The sequence below is a fragment of the Macaca thibetana genome, chromosome 15 (assembly GCF_024542745.1).
Source record: "Macaca thibetana thibetana isolate TM-01 chromosome 15, ASM2454274v1, whole genome shotgun sequence".
Taxonomy (NCBI): Eukaryota; Metazoa; Chordata; class Mammalia; order Primates; family Cercopithecidae; genus Macaca; species Macaca thibetana.
In genome coordinates, this window is record NC_065592.1 from 17,449,524 (window position 1) to 17,466,220 (window position 16,697).

General features: G+C 39.1%; 1 protein-coding gene across 5 annotated transcripts in view; it reads right to left on the minus strand.

Moving 5' to 3' along the window:
- Nucleotides 1-16,697, minus strand: part of MRRF (mitochondrial ribosome recycling factor) — a 64,654-nt gene that overhangs the window by 43,644 nt on the left and 4,313 nt on the right. For 3 of the 5 annotated variants that reach the window (XM_050761990.1, XM_050761993.1, XM_050761992.1), the window contains exons 2-3: nt 14,936-15,147; nt 133-288 (exon numbers count right to left, since the gene is read on the minus strand). In XM_050761990.1, the coding sequence (XP_050617947.1) occupies nt 133-288; nt 14,936-15,147 (368 nt within the window). The remainder of the gene's footprint in view (nt 1-132; nt 289-14,935; nt 15,148-16,697) is intronic. The other 2 variants (XM_050761991.1, XM_050761994.1) reach the window with 2 other exon arrangements.

Here is a 16,697-nt window from a genome sequence, read left to right on the forward strand (position 1 = left end):
GGACCAGGAAACTAAAGTAACTGCCCATGGCCACCAGTTAGTAAGTGGTAAAGCTGGGACTAAAACTCAACTCTGCCAAACTCATGCTCTTTCCATTACATCCCTCCCCAGAACACTGGTTTAGTCACTAACCTGGTGAGGTCCTTATATTGAGAGTCTTATTGAAATTATCCTTGAGTGCTTCTATCACAGACTTCATTTCTTCATTCACCTCTTCCAAGTTGATTATATCCTCAACCAAGGCAGCATTAATATTCACTCTGGTTTGGGAGTGTCCTTTCCCTTTGGCTAAAAAGTGAACATTCAGTGAATAAAACAACAGCAGCATAAACAGAGCCAATAAGCAATTGGTGAAGAAGTGCCTACTATGTACAGGGGAAAGTGTCAAGTGTTAGAAAATTATAAAACATTATCACTCCACTAAAAAAGAGCCTGTATTAACTGAGTGTCAACTGTGCTAAACACCTTCTCAGATATTAGTGAGGAGACAGACTTTTTTTTTTTTTTTTTTTTGAGACGGAGTCTCGCTCTGTCGCCCAGGCTGGAGTGCAGTGGCGCGATCTCGGCTCACTGCAAGCTCCGCCTCCCGGGTTCACGCCATTCTCCTGCCTTAGCCTCCCGAGTAGCTGGGACTACAGGCGCCCACAACCGCGCCCGGCTAATTTTTTGTATTTTTAGTAGAGACGGGGTTTCACCGTGGTCTCGATCTCCTGACCTTGTGATCCGCCCGCCTCGGCCTCCCAAAGTGCTGGGATTACAGGCGTGAGCCACCGCGCCCGGCCGAGACAGACTTTATAATCAGACACCCCAGGTTAAAAGTCTGGTTATAATGCATACTAGCTTTATGACCTTGGGCAAGTTACCTTTCTGAGTATCAAGTTCCCTACCTATAAAAGAATAATAACATCTATATTGCAAGGTTGCTACAAGGATACAAATTAAGTCATTCAAACTCCTAAAAGAACACTATTCACATGGCAGGGAATCCATAACTAAATTAATCTCTTACTTTTCAGAAAAGTAAACAGAAGATGAGAAAACCAAAGCTACTTGCCTAATGTCACAGGTCATGAAATGAAAAAGTCAAGATCTGGTTCCAGATCTGCCTAATTTTAAACCCATGAACTTTCTACTAGCCCATCTCCACAAAATCTAATTAGAGAGGCAGGAAATACATTAATTCATTAAAAAATGAACACTAAGACAAGAATACGCACATATCTGATGGCTGGTACAGAGTACAGACAAAAGGAACAACAGTAGTTTACAGACATTAAACACTACCAATGGTAGAGACAATGGCTTATATTTTAGAAAATCAACAGCATTGGGAGCTTAATATAATTTCATTTTATGTCTAAATCATCATGGTGATTTTTCATATACATTCTATGTGTATACATAGGTAATTTCTGTGAATGATGCAAATATTCTCGCATTTCTTTTATAGGGGATGGGGAAGGAGAAAAATAAAATTTTAAATAATATTTACAGTTTATTCATTAAACATTCAACAAACATTTATTGAGATTCATTCAATAAATTCTGTTGAACATCTACAGTGAGCTCAATCCTGCACTATTTGTGTAGCATATTATAACTTGCAATGCAATTTCAAGTACATTCTCCTCCTTGCTATCCAAGATTGCTCTCTGAGGTAGGAAGAATAGAGATTAGTATTGCCCTCATTGCACAGATGAGAAATCTGAGGCACAAGTCATTTGAATGTTTTGCCCAAAGTAAACAACTGGTAAGCAACAGAGTGATTTTTAAAAACATTTATTTGCCCATGTTACCATTATGATTTGAAACCAATGGCTTAGGTTTTTTTTTTTTTTTTTTCAGAACTGACAGAAGATGTGGGGCTTGGCACGGTGGCTCATGCCTATAATCCAGCACTTTGCGGGGCCGAGGCGGGCGGATCACGAGGTCAGGAGTTCAAGACAAGTCTGACCAACATGGTGAAACCCCATCTTTACTAAAAATACAAAAATTAGCCGGGCGTGGTGGCATGTGCCTGTAATCCCAGCTACTCAGGAGGCTGAGGCAGGAGAATCGCTTGAACTTGGGAGGTGGAGGTTGCAGTGAGCCGAGATCGCACCACTGTACTTCGGCCTGGGCGGCAGATTAAAAAAAAAAAAAAAAAAAGATGTGGATCTTCAGATTGAGAAACACAAGTTTCAAATGGGACAATAAAAGTAAATTCACACCTAGACATGTTGTGACTGCAGAAAACAAAGGACAAAGAGATCTTTATAAAAGCCCAAGAGAAAAGACAAATTATCCATGAAGGATTAAAATTTAGAATACTTTCCAAGAGCAACAACAGAAGCCAGAAACAATGGAAATAATATCTTCAACTTTAAAGTCTTTTTTTTTTTTTTTTTTTTGAGACGGAGTCGGGCTCTGTTCCCCAGGCTGGAGCGCAATGCTCCGCCTCCTGGGTTCACGTCATTCTCCACCCCCCCTCAGCTTCCGGAGTAGGTGGGACTACAGGCGATGGCCACCACACCCGGCTAATTTTTTAGTAGAGAAGGAGTTTCACTGTGTTAGCCAGGATAGTCTCGATCTCCTGACCTCGTGATCCGCCCGCCTAGGCCTCCCAAAGTCCTGTGATTGTAGGTGTGAGCCACCACGCCCAGCCAACTTTAAACTTTTAGAACCAAATATGTACATTAAAAATTTAAATATATGTCTGTCAATATTGGAATGAATAGTAATATTTATGAATGAAATACTATGCAACCATGAGAAAGAATGAACTACACACAAAAATTTAAATGAGTCTCACAAATCTGATGTTGAACACAGAGGCCAGACACAAGAATACAAAACTGTACAGTACAAAGGCCAGATATGAGAATATAAACTGAACAGTAAAAAAACAGAGAAAACTAATTCATGCTACTAGAAGTCAGAATAACAGTTATCTGCAAAGGGTCGAGGGTAGTACTTACTAGAAAGAAGCACAAAGGGGACTTCTGACATGCTAGGAATGTTCTGTTTTTTGATCTGGATGCTGATACATAAGTAATTTCAGCTTGTGAAATTTATGATAGCTGCACTTTCCTAGAGTGCTTTTTTATTTCCATAAAAAGGTTAAAGAAATCAGTTAAGGGTACCCATCAAAACAAGAATTAAAAGTGTATCTTCCAAATCAGCAGAATTTAAAAAAGAGAGAGAGAGGAATAGAGAAATTTAATCTAATAGGAAAAGAAGAAAAAATGATTTAAAAAGGTGTATTTCAAAATAGCTAAAAGAACTTAAATGTTCCCAATACATAAAAATGATAAAAGCCTGAGATGCTGGATACCCCATATACGCTAACTTAATCATTTATGCATGTAACAAAATATCACATATACCCCATAAGTATATACAAATACGTATCAATAAAAAATTGTTTAAATATGCATTTAAAAAAAAAAGAAAAGAGAAAAAAAAGGAAAAAACATATAAGGAAAGTACAAAATAAGGCCGGGCATGGTGGCTCATGCCTGTAATCCTAGCACTTTGGGAGGCCAAGGTGGGAGGATCACCTGAGGCCAGGAGTTCGAGATCAGCCTAACCAACAAGGTGAAACACCATCTCTACTAAAAATACAAAAAATTAGCTGGGCATGGTGGCACATGCCTGTAGTCTCAGCTACTTGGGAGGCTGAGGCACAAGCATCACCTGCAACTGAGAGGCAGAGGTTGCGGTGGGCCGAGACTGCACCACTGCATTCCAGCCTGGGCGACAGAGTGAGACTGTCTCAAAAAAAAAAAGAAAGTACAAAATAAAATAACACAAATATGCAGTGACGACAATAAATATAAATGGATCAAAATGACCAGTTAAAAGTGAGAGATCAGTAAGATTTTTAAAAATCTAGTTGAATATAACACGACAGTTTTAAAAAATTATACAAGATCACAGAAAGTTTGATGGATAGGGATGGAAAAATTCTAAGCCTGGCAAACATTAAGCAAAAGAAGGCTGGTGTAGCCACATTATCATCAAATAAAAAAGATTTTAAGACAAAATTCACTACTGGAAATCATGAGGACAACTTCAAAATGATAACAGAAAAAATTCACCCAAAAGATATATAACATATCTAAGATTAAATATATCAATTAGATAGCCTCAAAATTAATAGAATTAAAAGAAGAAACTGGCTGGGTGCAGTAGCTTACACTTGTAATCCCAGCACTTTGTGGGGCTGAGGTGGGCAGATTGCTTGACCCCAGCAGTTCAAGACCAGGCTGGGAAACATTGCAAAATCCAGTCCCTACAAAAAATACCAAAATTGCCCAGGCATGGCAGTGTGTGCCTGTAGTCCCAGCTACTTGGGAGGCTGAGGTGGGAGAATCAGTTGAGCCCAGAAGATTGAGGTTGCAGTGGGCTGTGATTATACCACTGCACTCCAGCCTGGGCAAGACCCTGTCTCAAAATAAAAAACAACAAAAAAGGAGAAAATGATCAATCTACAAGCATACCAGGAGAGTTCAATATGCCTTCCTTGATAACTGATAATTGAGCAAATAAAAAAACAGAAAAGTTGATCAACAAAAGTAGTCAATTTGATCTAATACAATACACCCAACAATAAGAGAATATACAGTATTCTCAAGCACACTTGGACCTTCTATGAAACAACCATGTTTTACACACAAATCAAATCTCAACAAAGACAAAATAATCTATATCATATACAATATGTTCTCTCAACAGAGTAGAATTAAGCTAACCCCAAAACAACCATTTGTTTGAACAATTTTAAACGCTTCTTAATAAACACTCATGGACTATACAGAAATGCATAATGGAAATGTTTAAATATTGAGAAATGACCATAATAAAAATACTGAATATCAAAAACTCAAGTCAGGCACGATGGCTGACACCTGTGATCCCAGCACTCCGGAAGGCCAAGGTGAGAGGATCACTTGAGCCCAGGAGTTCAAGGTTACAGTGAGCTATGACTGTGCCACTGCACTCCAGCCTAGGCAACAAAGCAAGATCTTGTCTCTAAAATAAATAAGTAAATAACATCATAGGAAGCATTTAAAGTTGTATTTAGACAGAAACTTCTAACCTTAATACTTTAAAAACAAAACAAAACAAAACAGGCTGGGCGTGGTGATTCATGCCTATAATTAAAGCACTTTGGGAGCCAAAGCAAGCGGATCACCCAAGGTCAAAAGTTTGAGACCAGCCTGGCCAACATGGTGAAACCCCATCTCTACTAAACAAAAGAAAATTTCAAAAATTAGCTGGGCGTGGTGGCGGGTGCCTATAGTCCCAGCTACTCGGAAGGCTGACGCAGGAGAATCGCTTGAACCCAGGAGGACGAGGCTGCAGTGAGCCAAGATCATGCCATTGCACTCCAGCCTGGGTGACAGAGGGAGACTGCAACTCAAAAAACAATAAAAAATAAAAATAAAGAAGAAAGTATTATTCACAGTGGTAAGATATGAAAACAACCAAAGTGTCTGTGGATAGAGAAATAATGTGGGTGCATGTATGTGGGGGTGTGTGTGTATAAAGTGGCATATTATTCAACCTTAAAAAAGGAGACCTTGCCATTTGCCATGGATGAACCCGGAGGACATTACACTAAGCAAAATAAGCCACACACAGAAAAATACTGCATGATTATACTTGTATGCGGAATCTCGGGGTGGGGGTTTGCTTGTTTGTTTTTCAGACAGGGCCTCACCCAGACTGGAGTGCAGTAGTGGGATCTCAGCTCACTACAGGCCTCAACCTCCCTGGGCTCAGGTGATTCTCTCACCTCAGCATCCTGAATAGCTGGGACTACAGGCGCATGCCACCATGCCTGGCTAATTTTTGTATTTTTTTTCTTTTGTAGAGAAGAGGTTTCACCACATTGCCCAGACTGGTCTCGAACTCCTGGGCTCAAGTGACCCGCCCGCCTCAGCCTCCCAAAGTGCTGGAATTATGAGCGTGAGCGACCATGCCTAACCACAGGTGGAATCTACAAAAAAGCTGAATACACACAGAGAATAAAATAATACTTACCAGGGATCGGCAGGGTGGGGTGGTGGTGGTGGTGAGCAAATGGAGAGATATAAGTCAAAGGATACAAAGTAGTAGATATGTAGGATGAACAAGTCTGGAGATCTAATGTACAGTATGAGGACTATAGTTAGAAATATTGTATTATACTCTGGAGTTTTTGCTAAGACAGATTTTATGTGCTTTTGCAAAGAAAAAAGGGGGTAACTATGTAAGATAATGGGTATGTTAATTTGCATGTAAGTAACCATATCACTGTATGTATATGAAAGCATCGTGTTTATAATAGAATTTTTCAAAGAAAAAAAGAAAACAGGAAAGGCCAAAAATTAATGAACTAATTGTCCAACTCAGAGGATGGAAAGAGAACAAGTACATAGGAGAAAGTAAATAACAAAGAACGGAAATCATAAAATCGCAAAAAAGAGAGATCAAAAAATTAAAGACTCTTAAAATGTTTATAACTACTGTCAAGAACAATTAAGAAGAAAGTAGATGCAGATAAATAATATTAAGAAAGAAAAAATGGACATGATTATAAAAACAGTATAAATCTTAATGAGAAAAATCTAAGTAGTCTCATAATCATTAAAGAAACCAATTCTAGGATTTAAAGTCTACCCACACACACACACACACACAAACGCACGCACACACACACACAAATACCAGATCCATATTACTTTACAGGCAAGTTCTATCAAACACACAAGGAACTGATAATCCTGGTTTTTTACAGACCATCCCATTAGGAAAAAGAGATGCATTCCCCAACTTATACTATGAGGCTCAGATATTCTTAATACAAAAGCCAGAGAAGGATAATACTAGAAAACTATGCTCATGAAAACTAGAAAGTTACATTACGGCTAATGTCACATACCAATATAATCTAAAAAAATCCTAAATTAATACTAGCAAGCCAAATCCAACAATGTATAACACAGATTATGTATCAAGAACAAGTAGGGCTCATACCAAGAATGCAAAAGTGGTTTAACATCATAAAAACCTACTGATGTTGAGTCACATTAATAGATTAACAGAGAAAAATATGATTATCTCAGTAAATGCAGTAAGAACATTTGATTAAAGTTTAATATCCATATGAAACAAACTCCTAGTAAAATAGGGATAAAAGATATTTGCTTAAAAGAGAATACCAACAGCAAAGCAAACATAATGTTTTTCTGTTTAAAAATTTTTTAATTTTTGTGGGTACATAGTATACATATTTATGGGTTACATGAGATACTTTGATATATGCATGCAATAATAATCACATCATAGAAAATAGAATATCCATCCCCTCAAGTATTTATCCTTTGTGTAACAGACAATTCAATTATACGCTTTTAGTTAATTTTAAATGTACAATTAAATTATCACTGACTTTATTCACCCTGTTGTGCTATTAATTACTAGGTCTTCTTCATTCTTTCTAACTGTATATAATTTTTGTATCCATTAACAACCCCCAACTCCTTCCCACCCCTCCACTACCATTCCCAGCCTCTGATAACCGTCCTTCTACTCTCTATCTCCGTGAATTCAAATGTTTTGATTTTTAGATCCACAGAATTGTTTTGATTATTAGCTCTCACTTAGAGAACAAGTAAAGTTTGTCTTTCTGTGCCTCATTTCACTTAACGGAATGACCTCCAGTTCCATCCATGTTGTTGCAAATGACAGGATCTCATTCTTTTTTTATGGTTACATAGTATGCCATTATGTATATGTACCACATTTTCTTTATCCAGTCATCTGTTGATGGAAACTTAGGTTACTTCCAAATCTTGGCTATTGTGAACAGTGCTGCAACAAACACGAGAATACAGATATTTCTTCAGTATACTGATTTCCTTTCTTTTGGGTATATACCCAGCAGTAAGATTGCTGGATCATATAGTAGCTCTATTCTTAGTTTTTTGAGGAACCTCCAAACTGTTCTCCACAGTGGTTGTACTAATTTACATTTCCAACAACAGTGTACATGGGTTTCCTTTTCTCCACATCTCGCCAGTATTTGTTATTGACTGACTTTTGGATAAAAGTCATTTTAACTGGGGTGAGATGATATCTCATTATAGTTGTGATTTGCATTTCTCTGATGATCAATGATGCCAGGCACCTTTTTATGTGTGTGTTTGCCATTTGTATGTCTTATTTCGAGAAATGTCTATTCAAATATTTTGCCCATTTTTAAATCAGATTATTAGATTTTTTTTCCTAGAGTTGTTTGAGCTCCTTACATATACAGTCTGGTTATTAATCCTTTATCAGATGAGTAGTTTGTAAATATTCTCTCCCATTCTGTGGGTTGTTTTTTCACTTTGTTGATTTTTTCCTTTGCTGTGCAGAAGCTTTTTAACTTGATGTGATCTCACTTGTTAAAAAGATCTCTCACTTGATGAGATCTCAAACAAAAAATCTCCATTTTTGCTTTGGTTGCGTGTGCTTGTGCGGTACTACTCAAGAAATCCTTGCCCACTACAATGTACTGGAGAGTTTCCCCAATGGTTTATTGTAATAGTTTGATAGTTTGAGGTCTTAGATTTAAGTCTTTAATCCATTTTGATTTTTGTATATGACGAGAGACAGAAATCAAGTTTCATTCTTCTGCATATGGATATCCAGTTTTCTCAGCAACATTTATTGAAAAGATTGTCCTTTCCCCAATGTATGTTCTTGGCAGCTTTGTCAAAAAAAGAGTTCACTGTAGGTGTATGAATTTGTTTATGGGTTCTCTATTCAGTTCCACTGGTTTTTGATGTGGTTTGGCTGTGTCCTCACCCAAATCTCATCTTGAATTGTAGTTTCCATAATTCCACGTGTTGTAGGAGGGACCAGGTAGAGATAATTGAATCATGGGGTGGTTTCCCCCATCCTGTTCTTGTGACAGTGAGTTCTCAAGAGATCTGATGGTTTTATAAGCAGCTTCCCCCTTCGCTGGGCACTCATTCTCTCTCGCCCTCATGTGAATAGGTGCCTTCCACCATGATTGTAAGTTTCCTGAGGCCTCACCAGCCATGCAGAACTGTGAGTCAATTAAACTTCTTTCCTTTCTAAATTACTCAGTCTCAGGTACGTTTTTATTAGCAGTGTTTGAGAACAAACTAATACAGTAAATACTAACACACTACTGGAAGAGTGGTGTGCTGCTGTAAGGATACCTGAAAATGTGGAAGCAACTTTGGAACTGGGTAACACGCAGAGGCTAGAACAGTTCAGAGGACTCAGAAGAAGACAGGAAAATGTGGGAAAGCTTGGAACTTCCTAGAGACTTGGAGGGCTCAGAAGACAGGAAGATGTGGGAAAGTTAGGAACTTCCTAGAGACTTGTTGAATGGCTTTGATCAAAATGCTGACAGTGATATAAACGATGAAGTACAGGCTGAGGTAGTCTCAGATGAAGATAAGGAATTTGTTGGGAACTGGAGCAAAGGTGACTCTTGTTGTGCTTTAGCAAAGACACTGGTGGGTTTTTGCCCATGTCCTAGAGATCTGTGGAACTTTGAACTTGAGAGTGATGATTTGGGGTATCTGGCAGAATAAATTTCTAAGCGACAAAGCATTCAAGAGGAAGGAGAGCATAAAAGTTTGAAAAATTTGGCCAGGCACGCTGGCTTACCCCTATAATTCCAGCACTTTGGGAGGCTGAGGTGGATGGATCACGAGGTCAGGAGATCAAGACCATCCTGACCAACATGGTGAAATCCCATCTCGACTAAAAATACAAAAATTAGCTGGGTGTGATGGCACATGCCTGTAATCCCAACCATTCAGGAGGCTGGGGCAGGAGAATCACTTGAACCAGGAAGTCGGAGGTTGCAGTGAGCTGAGATCATGCCACTGCACTCCAGCTTGGCAACAGAATGAGACTCCATCTCAAAAAAAAAAATAAAAGTTGGAAAAATTGCAGCCTGACAATGCAAAGGAAAGAAAAACCCATTTTTTAGAGATAAATTCAAGCCGCCTGCAGAAATCTGCATAATTTAACAAGGAGCTGAATGTTAATCACCAAGACGATGGGGCAAATGTTATGTCAGACACCTTCTACCAGTCCCTTCAATCACAGGCCTGGAGGCCTAGGAGGGAAAAATGGTTTCTTGGGCCAGGTGCAAGGCCCCCCACTGCTGTGTACAGCCTTGGGACTGCATGCCAGCTGCTCCAGCCACGGCTAAAAGGGGCCAAGGTACAGTTCAGGACATTGCTTCAGAGGGTACAAGCCCCCCAGCCTTGGCAGCTTCCACATGGTGTTGGTCCTGCAGGTGCGCAAAAGACAAGAATCAAAGTTTGGGAACCTCCGCCTAGATTTCAGAGGATGTATGGAAACACCTGCATGTCTGGGCAGAAGTCTGCTGCATGGAGAACATCTGCTAAGGCAGTGCAGAAGAGAAATGTGAGGTTGGAACCCCCACACAGAGTCCCCACTGGGGCACTGCCTAGTGGAGCTGTGAGAAGAGGGCAACCATCCTCCAACCCTGAACTTGGTAGGTCTATCAACAGCTTGCACTGTGTGCCAGGAAAAGCCGTAGACACTCATTGCTAGCCTGTGAAAGCAGCCAGGAGGGGCACTGTAGCCTACAAAGTCACAGGGGCAGAGCTGCCCAAGGCCATGGGAGCCCACCTCTTGCACCAGCATGACCTGGATGTGAGACATGGAGTCTAAGAAGATCATTTTGGAACTTTAAGGTTTAATGACTGCCCTACTGGATTTTAGACTTGCATGGAGCCTGTAGCCCCTTTGTTTTGGCCAATGTCTCCCATTTGGAATGGTTGTATTTATCCAATGTCTATACCCCCATTGTTTCTAGGATGTAACTAACTTGTTTTTGATTTTACCGGTTAGGTAGAAGGGATTTGCCTTGTCTCATATGAGACTATGGACTTTAACTTTTGAGTTAATGCTGGAATGAGTTAAGACTTTGGGAGACTGCTGGAAGGGCATGATCATGTTTTGAATTATGAGGACACGAGATTTGGGAGGGGCCAGGGGTGGAATGATATGGTTTGGCTGTGTCCCCACCCAAATCTCATCCTGAATTATAGTTCCCCACCTCTCATGGGGGAGGTGGAGATAACTGAATCATGAGGGCGGTTTTCCCCATCCTGTTTTTTTGATAGTGAGTTAGTTCTCAAGAGATCTGATGGTTTTATAAGGGGCTAATCCCTTCAGTGGGCACTTATTCTCTCTCCTGCCCCCCTGAAGAGGTGCCTTCTGCCATGATTGTAAGTTCCTGAGGCCTCCCCAGCCATGCAGAACTGCAAGTCAATTAAACTTCTTTCCTTTTTATTTTTTTAATTTTTTTTTTCTTTTTTTTTGTGAGAGTCTTGCTTTGTCACTCAGGCTGGAGTGCAGTGGCACAATCTTAGCTCAATGCAACCTCCGCCTCCTGGGTTCAAGCAATTCTCCTGCCTCAGCCTCCCAAGTAGCTGGGATGACAGGCATGCACCACCATGCCCGGCTAACTTTTGTATTTTTAGTAGAGACAGGGTTTTGCCACATTAGCCAGGCTGGTCTCAAACTCCTGACCTCAAGTGATCCACCCACCTTGACCTACCAAAGTGCTGGGATTACAGACATGAGCCACCATGCCTGGCCTAAACCTTTTTCCTTTATAAATTACCCAGTCTCGGGTATTTCTTCATAGCAGCGTGAGAACAAACTAACACGGTCTACGTATCTGTTTTTATGCCCATACCATGCTGCTTTGGTTACTATAGCTCTGTGGTATAATTTGAAGTCAGGTAATATGATTTCTCCACAAACATAATTCTTAACATTAACATATAAGAAGTGTTTCCTATAAAGTCAGGAATAAAACAAAGATGCCTATTATCACCAGTCACATTTATTCAAATTATACTAAAGTTCCTAGCCAATCCAATGAAAGTGGGGGGGAGAGAAGGGAGGACAACAGGACAGGAGGGGAGAAGAATGGAAAGGGACATATGTGCAACACAACACATGTACAAGAATGCTTATACTAGCATTTTTTTTTTTAGCTCAAAACTGGAAGCAACCCAAAAGTCTGTCAACTGTGGAATGGATATTAAATTGCGGTATATACTTTCAGTAGAATATCATTAAAAAAATAAAAATGCACAAACAACCATTATGTGCACAACATAGACATATGTCACAAATAGATTACTACCAATAGAAGTCAGACACAAAATCCATACTGACTTAACAAAGGACAAAACTAATCTGTGGTGTTAAAGTCAATATAGTGGGTTATGTATCCTTACAGTGGGAGAGTAACAACTCAAAGGGACATGTGGTAAGTTTCCAAAATACAAGTGACAATCTATTTATTGATTTGGGTGATGACTACATGATTGTTTTCACTTTGCGAAAATTCACTGAAGCACAAACTTATGATTTATGTACACATTTTTCTTTATATATAACTCAAAACACTAACATATATAAAAGTGACCAAAAAAAAAAAAAGATAGGATTCCCCCAGCAATAAACCTGATTAAAGAACTACACAAGATTTTTTTTTGTTTTTTGTTTTTTGTTTTTTTTTGAGACAGGGTCTCATTCTGTCCCCCAAGCTGGAGTGGCAGCAGCATGATCATGGCTCACTGCAGCCTTGACCTACTGGGCTCAAGCAATGCTCCCATTTCAGCCTCCCGAGTAGCTGGGACCACAGGGATGCACCACCACATCTGGCTAATTTTTGTAGAGACAGGGTTTCCCCATGCTGCCCAGGCTGGTCGGAACTCCTGAGCTCAAGTAATCCAACCCCCTTGGCCTCCCAAAGTGCTGGGATTATAGGTGTGGGCCACCACTCCTAGCCTTGTGCAAGATCTGTCTGGAGAAAACTTGACACTATGATCATAAATTTCATATAGAAGAGGAGAAAGTCAAGAAGAAAAAGCATATGTGTGGTGAGGGGAAAGATTTGTATCACTAAATTGAACTTTATGACAGTAAGTCAGGCAGTATGAAATTTATTGCAGGGAGAGATAAGCAGTTCAATGAAATCAAGAGCTCAGAAACAATACCATATATATAAAGAAACTCACACAACGGGGGGACATTACAAATCTGGGAGTAAAGAGTAGGCTAATCAATAAATGATTTTGATACAACTTGTTATCCATCTGAAAAGGAAACTTCAAAAATTACCTCACATTATATTCAGAAATAAATTACCTTGCAACAGAGGGGTATTTCTTAAAGAAGACACAATTAATAAAGGACTGAAAAATATGACATTAAAACCCATTTCAACAAAAACATCATAAACAAAGTAAAAAGCAAAGAAGATACTTGTAACACATATTATTGACAAAGAATGAACATCCCTAATATAAAAGAAAGAATCGAATAAATCTAAAAGAAAAAGTCAAACAACCAACTTCTGCAGCCTCTAACGCCTCACCTCAAGCGATCCTTCCACCGCAGCCTCCTGAGTAGCTGGGACTACAGGTACAGGCCACCAGGCCCAGCTTTTTTTTTTTTTTTTTTTTTTTTTTTTAAGAGGCAAGGTCTCATTATGTTGCCCAGACTAATTTCAAACTCCTGGCCTCAAGCAATTCCCACGCCTCAGCCTCCTGAGTAGCTGGGATTACAGGTGTGAGCCACAGCACTTAGCTTAACCAACTTTTATAGAGGCAAGCAAAGAAGACAAAACTGAATAGCCCACAAAATATGAAAAAATGCTGCTTATGCACTGTAGTCACTGTCTAGTGTACTAGAAGACTGCAATACTGTAGGCATCAAGAACTAAAGTTTCTGGTTCTGCCATTAATTATATAGGACCATGGGCAAATTTCTCACTAATTATCTCAGTTTCTTCGTTTATAAAATGGTGAGATCTGGATTAACTAGATAATTATAAGGATTTCTTCAATGGAAAATTACTTCTTCAATGGATAATTATAAGGATAAAATTAGTAAATGTATGGAAACTTTAAAAAATATAATGTAACATACAGATCAAAGGTTATTACTATTAACAGAATATAAGTCTTCTAAGCATTACCGTTCTTTCAGCAATTTGTTAATTTTCCTATTACAGAAAGGGGAAGATCTGCATGAAATCAGAAAAGAAGAGTCAGTGGGAAAATATTCAGCAGCATATATCTAGCGCCATTCTTGGGGGAGGACTCCCTAATCCACAACTGCAAATTGCTGGTGTGACTGACAATTTTCTATCACTCATTTTTTCATTCAACAAAATTTGTCAAAAATACTATATCCAGGCCCTGTTAGGTGCTAAATAAGAACAATATAGAACCTACCTTCATCAGGTCCAGCATAGAAGGCAGAAAAATGATAATCAATCTTACATTTAATTAATTAATCACTGCTGTTTTAAGTGCATCAAAGGTAAAATAACAGAATGCACGAGTGCAGTTAACAGGGAACTTGACCTAGTCTTAGAGGTCAGGGAAGGCTTCCCAGAGGAAGTAGCATTTAAGCTGAGACCTGCAGTACATCAAAGTCTCATTCTTGGATGACACAAGCCATTAAGATCATCCATCTAAATCCATGACTCTAATACCCACTTCACCCAACAACCTTCTGGTCTTAATTATACTTCCAACATGTATCTTCCTATATGGAGACAATATATTGATCCCTGCTACAAGCATTCTGGCTCGCTTGGCACTTATACCTCTAACTCTAAATCTAAAAGAAAGAAATTAGGCATTTTCTGAGCTACTAAGAAAACAAATGAGGCAGCATGGTAATAAGAAAACAGGCACTGGGTTGTAACACCATCTCTGCCACTGTAACCTTTTAAGTTAATCAAATGAAATAGCTGAGGCCCCATTTCCTCATGTTAGCAAGGGGAGAAATTCAGTACATCTGAGATACCTGCCAGCTATAATTCAAGGGCCAAATTTAAGAAAGGGACGAAGTAGGAGAGAACATCACATGTCTCTACCTTTGGCTTTCTTGGTAGCGAAATGGCGGACTGGTACAGCTGAATAGGCCACGTACTGCCTATGGCCATGCTGTCTTTCATGCACTGTCTTCAGTGTAACTTCTGAAACGGGTTTGATAGAGGCTGCAAGATAATTGCGAAAGGCAGGGTGGAACATGCGGAAGCACTTTAATCCCAAGGCCATGACTGAAGACGATCCTTGGAAACATCCACTAAAAAGAATAAGACAAAAAGCAGATCTAAGTAAAAGAGACCGTATTGCAACTTCAGATAATTCGTACTAATTATCAAGCAATTCCTATAAACTGAGCTAAGTACTAGACAATTTAAATACATTATCTCTAATCCTTTTCCCAACTGCCCTAGAAGAAAGTATTATTTGCCTCATTTTACAGAATGAAGAAACTAAGGCTTACAGAGATTTAAGTAACTTCCCCACTTTGGACTCCAAACCCCAAGTTCTTTCCACTGCACCAAAATGCCCATTAAGCAAATATGCAGCAGACTAAAATTTTAATGATTCTAATTAAACCCTTATATGAGAAAAGCACAAAATCTTGATAAAGTTTAAAGAGAGAAGGCAGAGCACTAGAAGAGGACTTTAAATAAGAAAACCATCTCAACAGGCATAAAATGACTGGAAAAATTCACACGACAGCATTTAATTAAAATTTTCTTTGGTTCCTTACGCACTGATTACCAATTAGGATGCCCTTTAATGTGAGTCTAAAGCATGATTGAGGTTTGAGGTCTTCCATGGTATAAAACTAGAGCTCTGGAAAATGCCACTCTCTACTGTGTTAACACAAGTTACGCATTCTACGTCTGAGGTCTTTGACCATGGAAATATGCCATTGCCTACAACTACCTCAGGATATAACACAGCCCTAGCTAACTGACAAATATATCATTAATAGCTTCTGCCAGTAATGTTGCTATGGCTCAGCTAAAAATTAAGAACAATTCGTATCAAATACCTGGAAGCTGCTTCCTTTGAGTAACAGTCCCACATCTTATGTTTTTTAAAAAATCCCATCCTAAAATTTTGATCCAACATAATGGAATGAATAACATGGGCTTTGCTGTCAGGAAGACCTGGAAGCCAATCCTAGCTCCATTACTGACTAAATACTCCTGAATATTTCTGCTCGTTGATTTCTTCAACTGTAAAATGGGAATAATTGTACTCATTTCTTAGGGTTGGGAATAATTAATGAGGTTATGCAAGTAAAGCCCTTGACACAGTACCTAGCAAACAGCAGAAGCCCCCCAAAATAATACCTGTTGAAAGCTATCACCTTTTCTTTCAAACTTTTTAAAAAATATTATCTTTATTATCTTTTGAGACTGAGTCTCACTCTGTTGCCCAGGATGGAGTGCAGTGGCGCAATCTTGGCTCCCAGCAACCTCCACCTCCCGGGTTCAAGCAATTCTCATGCCTCAGCCTCCCAAGTAGCTGGGATTACAGGCACACACCTGTAATCCCAGCTCTTCTGAGCATCACTTTCCTCATCAATGATAAAAATAACTTTGAACTTAAAATAAAATGAAATAATGAATACATGTAAACAACTAACATAGTGCCAGGAATATAGCAGCTTAATAAATGATGGCTATTATTTTTAAAGCAAATGAGTAGCACAAAGACAAATAACTTCTCTTGATGGAATTTTTAATAGTAAGGGATACTAGAAGTTAGTGATCAGTGTATGAAGTCTATAAAAACAGATTTGATGAAAAAAGGAATATTTTTCTTCTTTAT